The sequence below is a fragment of the Schistocerca nitens genome, chromosome 2 (genome assembly GCF_023898315.1).
Source record: "Schistocerca nitens isolate TAMUIC-IGC-003100 chromosome 2, iqSchNite1.1, whole genome shotgun sequence".
In the NCBI taxonomy this organism is placed as follows: domain Eukaryota; kingdom Metazoa; phylum Arthropoda; class Insecta; order Orthoptera; family Acrididae; genus Schistocerca; species Schistocerca nitens.
This window is the reverse complement of record NC_064615.1, coordinates 401,350,174-401,363,321: the sequence shown is the minus strand read 5'-3', so window position 1 is coordinate 401,363,321 and position 13,148 is coordinate 401,350,174. Positions and strand designations below refer to the sequence as shown.

Genomic DNA, 13,148 nt, shown 5'->3' with positions numbered 1-13,148 from the left:
TCAGACCCTGCTCTCCCGGTCGTAAGATGGTATTCTTGACTGAAGCCACTACTATTCGGTCGAGTAGCTCCTCAATTGGCATCACGAGGCTGAATGCACCCCGAAAAATGGCAACAGCACATGGCGGCCTGGGTGGTCATCCATCCAAGTGCCGACCACGCCCGACAGCGCGTGACCTAACGGGAACTGGTGTATCCACTGTGGCAAGGCCGTTTTTGCTGCACATAACCAATTTATTTACCTGTAACTTTTATTTCAAATTTCCATAGCATAGTATGAGAATTATACCCTTAGTAATGTTTTAACTGTGCTTAACTGAAAACATTCAAAAGACATACCAGTGATTCAGGTAGCATGAAACGGAAAATCTGGAGTGCTGCTGTTGCCACACTGTTGATTGTTCCAGCATGGTTTGAGCTTGAATAACTTGTAAAATACCCTTGTTCTTTAAGTTTCAGTTCCGGTTTTTGGGATACAACCTGGAAAGTGAATTACAGCAAAAATATCTACAATTATTTTATAATATTTCACATACAGATAAAAAATGTTTGGTTGATTATAATCTTAATTTATATAATCTATTTTTAAGTCACAATACACGTAACAAAAATAGAATACTACAACATATTATACAGCTAAATAGCTTACCACTTGGTAAGTGCAGTTTTTTACCTATCAATATAATAAATGAAATGCAGAATAAAAGAAACTCACTCTCTCTCTCTGTGTGTGTGTGTTTTATTTGTGAAGACATTCTCTCTCTCTCTCTCTCTGTGTGTGTGTGTGTGTTTTATTTGTGAAGATATTGATAATAGACAAATGTTTGAATGGCTAAAACATGAACAAGCATGCTTACTGGACATATTCTACTAATCTTGTGATTGTTAGGACTCTAATACTTTCAACATATTATGAAAATAGTTTTGGTCTTACATATTTTTAATAGCTTTATAAGTGTTTATTGTTGTGAAAATCAAATATTTTGTAGTGAACCAAATTCTGCAGTGTTTGTGTTCATAAAATTAAACTATTTTTCACATAAAATAATTTCTGTTAACAAATGCACTATATTCACCAGTATTATTAATAAATTTATATCATTAAAGAAAAAATGGTTTCAAAGTGTGTGCATTTCTTGCAAAGAATTGGATGTAAAGTAGACAGAGACCTTAATTTGTACTGACCTGACCCAGGGCTGTTGGTAAAAATTCGTTGAAAGTTATGTGTTGAATTTCAGCCACAACAATTCGACGAGCTTCTTGGAATACAGTTTCATCTGACCAATGGCTGTTTAAGGCAGCTAGTTTGGATGCTACATTGTTATGCTCTTGAAGAAGTACAGAATAAAGAGCCCCTAATGCAGATTTCTCTTGGCACCTAAAGAAAAACATTTATATTTAAAATCTGGTTGACAAATTCTGCACCACTGCTGTAATCATATCTTGATGCTGTTCTCAATTTCAAATTGGTTATATATGATTAAAGCTTTAAAGATGACATCTCTTCAAGAGTAATTACCTGCATATTATGGTATGTGTATATTATAACAAATCAAAGTGATGAATCATATTTCTATCCCACTGCAGTTGCAGAGAGTAACTGGCCATTAGATGACATACCGAAAATTAACTGAATTTCCATTCCTGAGCAGGTACTCATTCTTTTTCTGATATTAACAGTTCTTATTAATTTGCAAAAAATTTGCAAATTAAGATATTTTAATTTTACATTGTTTTCTTTCAATTTTGTGGTTGGAAGTGAATATGAAAAAATATTCCTGTATCACATTAGCATTTGTATTCTTGATTATGGAGACCAGTGGGAAGTTTCTGCTTCATCCCTTGAAAAGTCTTATTTGCACAAACCCCTTGCTCCAAATGCATCTGCAGCCACATAATAAGTAAACATTTTCCACCTTTATTTTACCTTAGTATGTTCAATTTGGTGATCCTGTTTTCTTGTAGATATAATTTTTGTTAGAGATAGCAGGAAGGATTTACAAAGCTAACCCCCAAATTGGGGCATAAAATAAGTATTTCATAGTCACCATATCCAAAATTTTCATCATAATTTTGGAGTATGAGTGTAGCCTGGAGTCGAAATCAGTAACTTAAATGTCATGACACACATCTACATCTACATTCATACTCCGCAAGCCACCCAAATGGATGTTACAAAATTTTAATGGATTTCCAATAACCATTTTTCTTCCAGCTTAAAAAGCTACTTATCAATTACATTAGATGAACATTTATTTCTTCCAGCTACAGTAAGTAATCAGGCAACTAATGAAGGAGTCAAAGATTCATCCACATTCATACTCTGCAAACCATTGTGAAGGTCATGGCTGAGGGTGCTTCCCATTTTACCAGTTATTAGATCTTCTTCCCATTCCATACACATATGGGGCACAAGAAGAATGATTGTGTAAATGCCTCTGTGCGTACTGTAATTATTCTAATCTTATCTTGGAGATCTGTCCAGATCTTACCATGTTAATCTGTCTATTGTAAGCCCATAAGAATGCAGAGTGTGTCAATTCATTTTTTAAATATTTTATATGGCAGTGTGTGGTCTTCCCTCTTTGTTTTGTATGGCTGTTTAACTCCTTTTGTGATACAGGGCATGTTCAGGAATGCAGGCATATTGCTTCCAACAATCTCATTTGGGAAAATCTCTTCAATGAGGGATGAGAACTCATTTATGAACATATTAAAATTAGTGCCAATCTCATTCAGTCTGTATACGAGGCTCCAGTCCACCCACTGTAGTTTATGTTTAAGGATTTCTAGTAAATCTCTGGCCATTAACTTTATGTATTTCCAAGTAGGAATTGCTGTCTTCACAGGTATACTGACTTGCAGAGTGAGGAGTTATCCATCAAGGTCAGACAATCCACTCAAGCCTCAGGTGACTTTGAAGCTATGGCACATACTTGTGACTATAAATATATTGTCTATTTATGCCTGACAGTCCAATGTAATCCTTGTGGGTAGGTCAATTACTAATTTAAGATTGTATGAACTGATCAGATACTGAAGCTCTACTTTGTTGTTGCTTTCCGTTTCCTTAGTTTACAAATGAAATGACACAGTTTTGGCAACTTCATTGCTCTCAAACAGATTTTATGTATATAGACTGAAGTGCATAAGGGGGAATTTAAAGTGGACTGGGGCAGCAGTGAGAATATGGATTGAGGAGGGAGGCATGCTATGGTAATCCGTGTAGTTGTGTGAACCACTGTGTCAAGGCAGATTAGTGGCTAATGCACCTGCCTAGTAAGCAGGAGACCCAGGTTTGATTCCCAGTCTTGGTACAAATTTTCACTTATTGCTTCAGTTTATAGACACAAAATCCTTGGTTTAAGTTTGTTATCTACTTCTGGCATATCTCTCGTGACATACCAAGAATAGTCTGCAAGCACAGATGAGCTACACTTGCCCTTCTACATTCTTTTCATTGCTGAAATGTATTGATGAAAGCCACAATTGTTTGGAAAGAAGTCAAGATTAGAGTCCAAAAAGTGGATCTTGAGTGGCATGTTACAACCTGGCTTGTAGAATGTCCTCAAAAGTTCATTAACAGCTAGGTTGTAATTTTCAGCTCACTGATTTCCCAAGAAATTGTCAGTAACATTTCTGAAGGTTTCGCAAGCTGTTTTCTCTGTTCCTTTCAAGACCCTATTAAATATTCCTTCCTTAAACAGTTCTTGGATTTGCAGTCCAATGAAGATTCTTTCTTTGATCGTAGCCTCACTGACGTGTGAGATTTACTGCTTTAAATACTTGAAAGCTTCTCTTTGATTCACCACTTTCACTAAATTCTCCATAAGCCCTAGCTTTATATGTAATATACCATAACACATTTACATGTAGTAACACAGGAAACTAAGGGAGTATTCTGTAAATTCTTTTTCCCACACTGAATTTAAGATACAAATCATAATTCATCACAAGAGCAAAGTTCAAGTTACTACAAGGAAGGACAATGGCAAAAAGAAACAGAGTGCTCTCCACTCTGGGATTATATGAAGTTAGTTTATTGATTAGTGTGCTGAGGTGGCACTGACCATCTGTGATGCGTGTAGGCTCTGATGTGGTTCTGTCTTTTGATGTTTGAATGTGTTGCTGCCTTGCGGCCAGCCCCACAACATTGGCATTGGAGTGAGCAAGGTGAATAGTGACGGCTCGCATGGACACCTCATGAAATGTTGTGGTAGCCATGGCACCAATGCCGATACAAGACACATGCTAACACAGTGGTTTACCATAGTAGATTTCTCTGTTATGAAGTGAGTGATATGTGAGTTGAGGCATACATTACTTTCATGGGTCCCTTGTACGTTTGTAAAAGCCTGGCAAGAAGTACAAAGCAAAAGTGAATGTCAGAGAAACAGCATTGTATGGAAGTGAAACGTGGTTCACTGGCAAACTGGTGTTAAATAAACTTGAAGCATTGAAATATGAGCCAATGTTAAAAATGTAAATTGCATAGAGCAAGAATGAAATACAGAAGTACAGGAAAAGTAGTCAATAAGTCTATGGAAAACACTTACATGATAAGTGGACATCATCTATGAAATCATCAATAACATGGATTTGGAAAGAGCTGTGTAGAGAAGCAATTACATTGGCAGCTGAGAATCACATGATCTAAAATAGATTATCGAGTATATTTGGTGTAAAAGATCTGCAGAAGGCAAGAATAGATGGAGAACAGTACTAAACTAGTCGAAAGATGAAAACATCGATTTTTATTATATCCTGTTTCTCTTTTTACCTGGCTGGCCTATGCATTCAGTTATGAAGTTATTGCCCAGCTAAGTGCAGCCAATATCCACTTTGATAACTTTCCCCACCTTCCATTTCTCGCTCCTTCAAAGTGCCCCCATGTATCACTCCCAAAGGGACTGCACCTACTGTAAGAAGTTTAGATTAATTACTGTGGACACAGAATCATTCTTCCTATACTCTGTATAAGGATGGAATGGGAATAAACTCTAATATGTTATATAATAGTAAGTATTCTCTACTATACACTTACAGCTGCATGCAGAGTATGGATGTAAATGCGGATGTAGATGAAGAAATTATAAACTTCAGTATTATGCTCACCATTGACTCAGAGATTTGAGTTACAGTTGTGATGCTTTTCTACAAGCACAGTATAAGTTAATCAGAACTTAATTAAGATAAAGAAATTACTGAAATATTAAATAATACAGGGAGTATATGCAGACAAAGAAAAACAATTCCTGTATTTTTCCCAGATTTCCCAGCTAAAAATACTTTTTCTTGGGTGAAAATACACTTTTTACATGTTAAGCAACAGTATACTTTCCCTCAGAACTGTAAAACTTATCAATCCTTTGAACAATTAAGCTTTTATACACTGGCATAGAACTTACCCCCCCCCACACACACACACACATTTTTGTATTACAAAAGTATAGATTCAAATTCCACCAAATACAGCATGTTTGTTTCCAGGTGTTAAGTTTTAAATGAGAGTCAACGCTTTGTGATTTAAGGAATTCATTGCACATTCTCACACATAATGTAATTAATATTCTGTAAAAGGAAATTTCCTTTGAATGTAATGCTTTTCAAACCACCATTCACAATATTTTCCTGAGACTTTTTAGAATAGGTTATTTTCCACAGCTGTCAGAGAGCGTCAGAAAACAAATATTATGGTGCATGAGCAGCTATGATGACTTGGGAAGCCCATATGTTCATTCATATATAGTGTCAAGAGGTATCACACTATGTCATAAAAGAAACAGGACATCAGGGGATATTCCACAAGCACTGAAATTTTGTAAACCATACTAAAATGCATAATTCAGCTTAAAGTGCATATTCATATGTCCAGATTCACAATGAAGCAGGCCCCCACCTGATATTAAACTTTTCAATGTGGTTTTCGGGCTGTAAATTTCTTGGAGTATCAGTAATGTATTATCCCTTGTTTCATTCTTTATTATGGCATAATTCCATACAAACCAGAAGATGAAAACATGCACTTGAAATTTAGTGAACATTTGAAACTTAGTGTGGAATGAAACATTTCGCTTCAAATAAATTTACTGCCCCTGTGGACAATATTAATAAAAGCCAAATTTCTTTGCCATACTGACAAAAATAACTTCATTGTTCTGAAAGGTGATTAATGCTTGACTGGCAAAAATGTGGAAATAAAATAAAATCAGAAAACTGAAACTAGTAACATATTTCAGCCTTCCATAATTTTGTGAATGTATTTTCATTTATTTGATAGCTCCTGGCCACAGAAATCCATTTTGTTTTCATTTGATGTGAGAACTGTAAATGTAGAGAACCAGCAAAACCACTGAATGTAAACACGGGTTACATGGATACTACCCACTCCCCAAATGCGTGAATCTGGCAGCCTGGGCATGCGAGAAAAATATTTCTGGGTAGCGTCTGGCTGCATGTTGCTATTGCTGGTAAAGCTAACAGCCAGAAATGAGAGAAGATACTGCTCATATGCGACTCAACTGTGCGTGCGCTTGAGCACAGTGGCAACTGCTCAGACGAAGCCTAATGTAAACAGTTGTGATGTCATGCACATCGGAAGCAGCCTTTTTTTTTTTTTTTTTTTTTTTTTTTTTTTTTTTTTTAAATGACATATTGTATAGTTTTTGTCCTATAACTTCTGACACATTTTGCTGTTGGCAGACACTTGTGTGTTTTGTTTTTGTAAATGATGCATTTCCTTTGCAACTTAAGTTTTATTATTTTTTCTCATTTATGTTTTATTGCTGCAGTATTATTCTGCAGTAGTGGGATATAGTGAAATTCTTTGTTAGAAAATCAGTTCTTACCAGTCAAAATAACAAAAATTTACCTGAAAACTAAGACAGTGAAAAATTCCCAGAATTCTAAGAAATTCCTGGGATTTTCCTGGATGAAAAAATTCCCGGATTTTCCCAGATTGTCTGGTTGTCCTGGGATGTATACACCCTATAATAGTACCACAGTCACAAATACAATGGCTTTTTACTCCATGAACACCTCAACCAAATACTATCAAACTTGTACTCCAGTATTTTCACACCAGTGGAGTCAGTTCATTAAATATTTCATTCTTATTTGAGTTTATTTTCAGTGCAGAAGAAAACAATTCCTACACACAAAGGATAGTGTGAGTACAGGGTTACTGGATATGCCTGACGTTACTGGAATGTTTCAGGTGGAGATAGCAACACAACATGTCCAGAGGCAGCACATACAGCTTATAGCCATCTTTGTTATGAAAAGGAGAGTCACTACTCACCATATAGCAGAGATGCTGAGTCGCAAATAGGCACAATACAAAGACTGTTAGAAAGTGAGCTTTTGGCCAACCAGTCTTCACCAGAAATAGACAGTGTGCATACATACACTCATGCAAATGCAACTCACTTTCTGAAAGTCTCTTCGTTGTGCCTATCTGTGACTCAGCATCTCTGCTATATGGTGAGCAGCAACCATCCTTTTCAAACTACTGTTACATTCTATCCTGGATTTTCCACTGTTTGATTTTGTTGTAGCCATCTGTAGGATTTTGCAAAAAGTCAAACTGCTGACATGAGGGACATGGGAGCATCATACTGACAGACTGCACAGACAGTTGGTTGTAGTGCAATGACTATAGAATGTCTGGTGATGAGACAGATTCAGGACAACACATACTCACATAGAGCCAGTCAACTGGGACACTGAATGGTATCCTCTGTTGCTCAGCAATGAGTCTCGCTTCAGTTTTTGGCAGTTAGGTTGACTACAATGTATCTATAGTCAACCTGTTGCTATGCCACAGGCAGCAGTGATTATTGGGACCCAAACCTCTCCAACTTCTGGAATAACTGGATGGGGAGCTATTGGGTGTGACACCAGGACTAATTTGGTAATTGCTGAAGAGAGAGTGAATGCTGACAGAGATGAGGCAAGAATTGTAAACCCTGTTGTTCTATTCTCTATAACCAGGATACCAAATGGCATATTATAGCAGAACAATGCAAGACCCACACTGCAGTTCATACCAAAAAAATGTTCAGGAATGTACAGATGCTCAAGTGTCCTGCCCAGTTCCCTGATGTAACAGCCATAGAGTGTATGTGAGATGTGATGTACACATGTATACTTCAGGTTCTAGACAGTAATCTTCATGAACTACCACTGCATGTGTTTCGGGCAAGGCAACAAACTTCTCAAGATGATGGCCAGAGGCATTAGCTTCCATGTCATAATGAATAAAGAATGCATTTGTGCCCATGGAGGTCACACTTCATACTGATGATGATAATGATCATGAGGGACATGTTTGAAATTAAATGAAGCTTTTAATCATTTAATATTCATTATGTGATGAACAGCTCCACAAACTTTTATAAGCACCAAAGTGATACTTATGGCGTAACACTTTCCATTACCAAATGCTCTCGTTCAGATAGGTCAGATAATAATGACCTAGAAATGGAACAAACCTTGAACATGCATCTACGTCAACTCTTCCTCCTTCCATTTTGCGATAAGATGGTCCTAGCTCATCATATATAGCTGAACCATCCAGGAAAGCTGTCACTGCATTCATCTGCTCTCGTACTTCTGCAAAAAATTCAAAAACATTACAGAATTACGGAACAAAATACTGCTTATAACATTATTCTCTCCTTAGTCATGTGCTCCATACCTAATGTAAGCCTCTCTGGTTGGCTGAACGAAGGGAGATAGTGAACACTGAAGTTACATGATCTCATTCCATGAGACACCGTGGAGAGGTTTAACCTACGAAAATAGCATAAAGCATGCCGATCGGGAATTTTACACCACCACCTGTCCTCCACTAGTAGATCAGATAAGGACAATAAAATTATTTCCCCCTTAATTATTCAAAACAACTCTCTGTTGAGTCGACTGCAACCACAATAAAACTTAAGTGTGTGATACATTTATTGTGTCTACTTACACCACTGCAATAGTCAGATGAAAGGATGGTGAAACAGTCTTCTCCTGTGGAACCAAAATATCTAAAAACCGAAATAAGAATTTTGTTTTTTTTTTCAATTACCATGTGTTTCAGTACCAGAATGGTTAACAAGCAGCTCAATATATTGTATAGTTATCTCTTCACACTAATGAAACTTACTGGGGCTCTTTGACAGTTCTCAGACACTGAACTGAAAACTAACAAAACTTTTTGTACAACGCATATGATATTCTTCTGTATTTGTTTAGCACCTGTGTATTAGCAATAATGCTATGATCCTTAAAAAAAAACTGTGCTGATGTCCTCACTCTATCTTTCTAACATAGTTGTTAGAGCACGGTGTATCTTTACCATTCTGGAATGTCATTTTTTACACATACTTAACTTGCTGATTGTGATATGAACTAGAGCTACAGATAGCTCTTCACGCATTTTGTTGTATGATGTAGAATGTTTACAGCTGATCATAGAGATCATTTTAGCAATTGCTTTATCATTATTAAACTACTAGGCATCATGAAATTGACTTTACAGCAAACTTTTTGGGGTGGCCATTATCTATAGTAAGTAGATAAATATTCTTTTTATCAATGCAAACGTCTTCTTCTTGCTCCAATATAATACTTGATTACAGGTTTTAGCATAACAGATGAGCAACTAAAAAATGCATTGAAGATGACTTTTATATTAAAAGGTGAAATCCTTCTGGAACGTAAATAAATATTACTTTACAGCAAGAAAATGAATAAGACACTAAAGATCAAGCTTAGATGATATGGATTATTAGCAAGAAGAAAAAACAATCAATAAACTATGTTTCTACAACACTCACCTAGTTTACAGTCATCTGAAATCGATGGCAATGACCTCATATAGGCATTGCATGTTTTATTGCTCCTCTCTGGGTAGCACTCAGAGTGATTGTGAGTACAGCAGTCCACTGAATCTGTTGAACAAATACAAGTTCATTTCTGCTGGTGGGTGTTGAGTGTAAACAATGTAACAGATACCTGTTGACAGATGACTTACTAATGTTGATGGTGGCTGCTAGATCGTGGGCTAGCATGTCACCCCACACAGCAGCGAGACCTGTGACATAGCTATGCTCATTCACACCAGCCTTTAGTTTGGACAGTGCTGCTGCTACTATCTGCGGTGGCGGCAGACCAGGAGGCTGTGGTGTAGCACTGAGACCTGCTATGCAGTTGCAATACTTGTAATAGGTGATATTATACACATACATGCAGTGAATTATTACTATTTTTATTAAATAATGGAAAATACAGGCTGGATTAATGATAATGTTACAAAAAGGATAGACTGTTACTCACCACACAGCAAAGATGCTGAGTCGTAAATAGGCACAACAGTAAGCTTTCAGCCAAAAACCTTTCTTCCAAATTAGACAACATATACAAGCACACCTCGGCAGCCTGATACAGTGCTCAAGTGTGTGTGCGTTGTGTTTGCGTGAATGAGTGTGCATGTTGTCTAATTCGTAAGAAAGCATTTTGGCTGAAAGCTTACTCATTAACAGTCTTTTTACTGTGCCTATCTATGACTCAACACCTCTTCTATATGGTGAGTACCAATCTATATTTTTCATAATAATGTCATTATTTTTATTAAAAAGTCTATTAAAAGCATGGCAGTATGTCACAAGCATAGCAGAGCAGCACTTAGAGGTCAATGACTTTACTGATAAGGTTGGTATTATTTGAAAATGATTGATGAACCTTATGATTGTAGGAGGAGTAGTCATAAAGTCTTAACTATCACTTTGAAAAGTAGTTACATAATTAATGAAACATTGGAAACTCGAGGTTGGAATACCAACAATGAAGGAAAAGACAGAGTACTACTTACCATAAAGATGACACACTAAGTTGCAGACTTAACTTTCCATTAAATAATTAATCCTTTGTTTGTTTGCAAGAACACATGTGCAGAGCACGTAGACATTAAAATCCCTGTGCTGAGCTACTGTAACATACCACTAAAGCAACTAAGGCAAAATGGGACAGTCAATTGATAAAATGGAGGTATCATGTGATAATTCCTTTTTGGCATTAGTGAAAACGGTGCTCCTATGTCAGGCCAATCGAGACGACTTCTTTAGCTATCTGGAACTGGTCTGACACAGCTTCCAAAAGTTTTGCTACTTTCAGAATTTTCATTCTGGAAACATCCCACATGCTGTGGCTAAGCCACATTTCTGCAATATCCTTCCTTCCAGGGATGCTAGTCTAATATTGCAAGATTCGCAGGAGAACTTCAGTGAAGTTTGGAAGATACAAGATGAGGTACTGGTGGAAGTAAAGATGTGAGGTTGAGTCATGCGTTGTGCTTGGGTAGTTCACTAGGGAGAGCAGTTGCTCCCGAAAGGCAAAGGTCACGAGTTTGAGTCACAGTCTGGCACACAGTTTTAATCTGCCACAAAGTTTGAATTTTGCTACTGCTGCAAACAAATTACAGAACAATACACAGCCTTACCAGTGCGCTGCACAATTATGTTTTAGCTCCTGGGGTGTTGGGAACTACCTGGTGGACAAGTTAAGACCACTCTATTGCTGCATCTGTTTTATATTGCCTTCAACATTTCAGCTACAATTTTCGAATTGTAGTGTGTCATAAAAAAAATGAATAAATAAATAAATAAATAAAAGGAAAGTGAGATATTTATTGACCACTTTAAATATATTAAAAGCACCATGTTCACTGACATTAGTATGCCAGTAAGGAGATGTCCAACAATGCCTTTTCGATTATTGTTAATATTAATTAAGTAGAATAAAGCAAGAATACCTTCATCTTCCGAAGAAGACACGGTGCCATGGTACTATTGCCAATCACTTCTATTGGTGTTGGCTCAAACGCACACCATGCCATGCCACTGCCACATATCAGCCATGACAGGTACAGTATTATGTCACTTGTCATGCTACGTTGGTGGGGTCTCTGCCTGGGAGGAATGCTCCAACACATCCAGTGACATAATTACTGACCCTACTGTGGCAATTTGATGCTATCATATTTTACTAAAAAATCTCTTTTTGTTAATGCCCCTATAGCCTACTTTTCATCTTGCATGTCTCTCATTTCCTATTAGTGTGTGTGTGTAAGGAAGTCACTTTTTAAGTGTGAACATTTTGTCAGTATGAAACATGAAACTGTTACATATGTTTGTTTAAGTTGGCACATATCTTCTGGAAAAACCAGCATTACTCATGTTGGGACCATAGATGCAATGGGGACAAACATAGTTTATTTATTGATGATTTCACTTCCCAGGAGGAAAGAAGCAATAATTATGGTCTTCAACAGATAACAATTCAAAATACAAAAATAGTAATTTTAAATTTAAAAGCATTAAAAATATACTAAGTAGGTTAAAACAATTACTGAAATACAATTTAAGGTGAGTTACATATATGAAATATGTTTACAAAAAGATTAGCTGCTACTGTATACATAGTGATACAACACATGCTGTTATTAGGTATTGGATATTTTAGTTACAGGGGACAATAAAGAGGGGAGGAAATGTGAGGAAATGGGAAGTGAAAACTGATAAAATGTCAAGGGCTGTGCAGGTGATAGAAAGTATGAGAGTTGCATTGTGGCAACAGGAGATAGAGAGAAATAATGAAGTGACTGGTGTGTGGAAAGAGTTAGGGAAGTGGGGCTGGAGCCACAGATGATTGGAGGGATAAGAGATGGGACAGAGTTGTGAGGGATGAAGAGGGAGTGTGATACAGTTACTTTGGGATATCATACACAAGACATGGAATAAAAGGGAAGTGGAAATGTGGTGAGTGAATTTGGAAAAGATTGAGGGGGTGTCACTGCTTGAGATAATCAGAGGTTTTGGGTTATGGGGATGTTGAGGAATTTAAAGGAAGGAGGGAATTTGGTTAGTAAGTACAGGTGAGAGACAGAGAGGGTAGACAGGTGGGAAAGTGAGGCAGAGTGCATGGCATATGAGCAACTGTGAGTTCTGGTGGTTCGGGGGCTCACTGGTTAAGTGCCAAACAACGGGTTTTCGTCTATCCCTTATCCCTTCTATCACTTTTAGGAATGTGAAAAATGCCAAGCTGCAGTTTGTTATTGAGTCCACATTAAACTGTGTGTCCCTCTATAAATGGCTAAGACAG

At 37.0% G+C, this 13,148-nt stretch overlaps 1 protein-coding gene across 2 annotated transcripts in view; it reads right to left on the bottom strand.

Moving 5' to 3' along the window:
• LOC126236248 (uncharacterized) overlaps positions 1-13,148 on the bottom strand; it is a 413,771-nt gene that overhangs the window by 131,037 nt on the left and 269,586 nt on the right. Inside the window, exons 6-10 of one of the 2 annotated variants that reach the window (XM_049945397.1) lie at positions 10,024-10,191; positions 9,827-9,940; positions 8,492-8,612; positions 1,185-1,377; positions 339-479 (exon numbers count right to left, since the gene is read on the bottom strand). In XM_049945397.1, coding sequence (XP_049801354.1) covers positions 339-479; positions 1,185-1,377; positions 8,492-8,612; positions 9,827-9,940; positions 10,024-10,191 — 737 coding nt within the window. The remainder of the gene's footprint in view (positions 1-338; positions 480-1,184; positions 1,378-8,491; positions 8,613-9,826; positions 9,941-10,023; positions 10,192-13,148) is intronic. The other variant, XM_049945398.1, reaches the window with a different exon arrangement.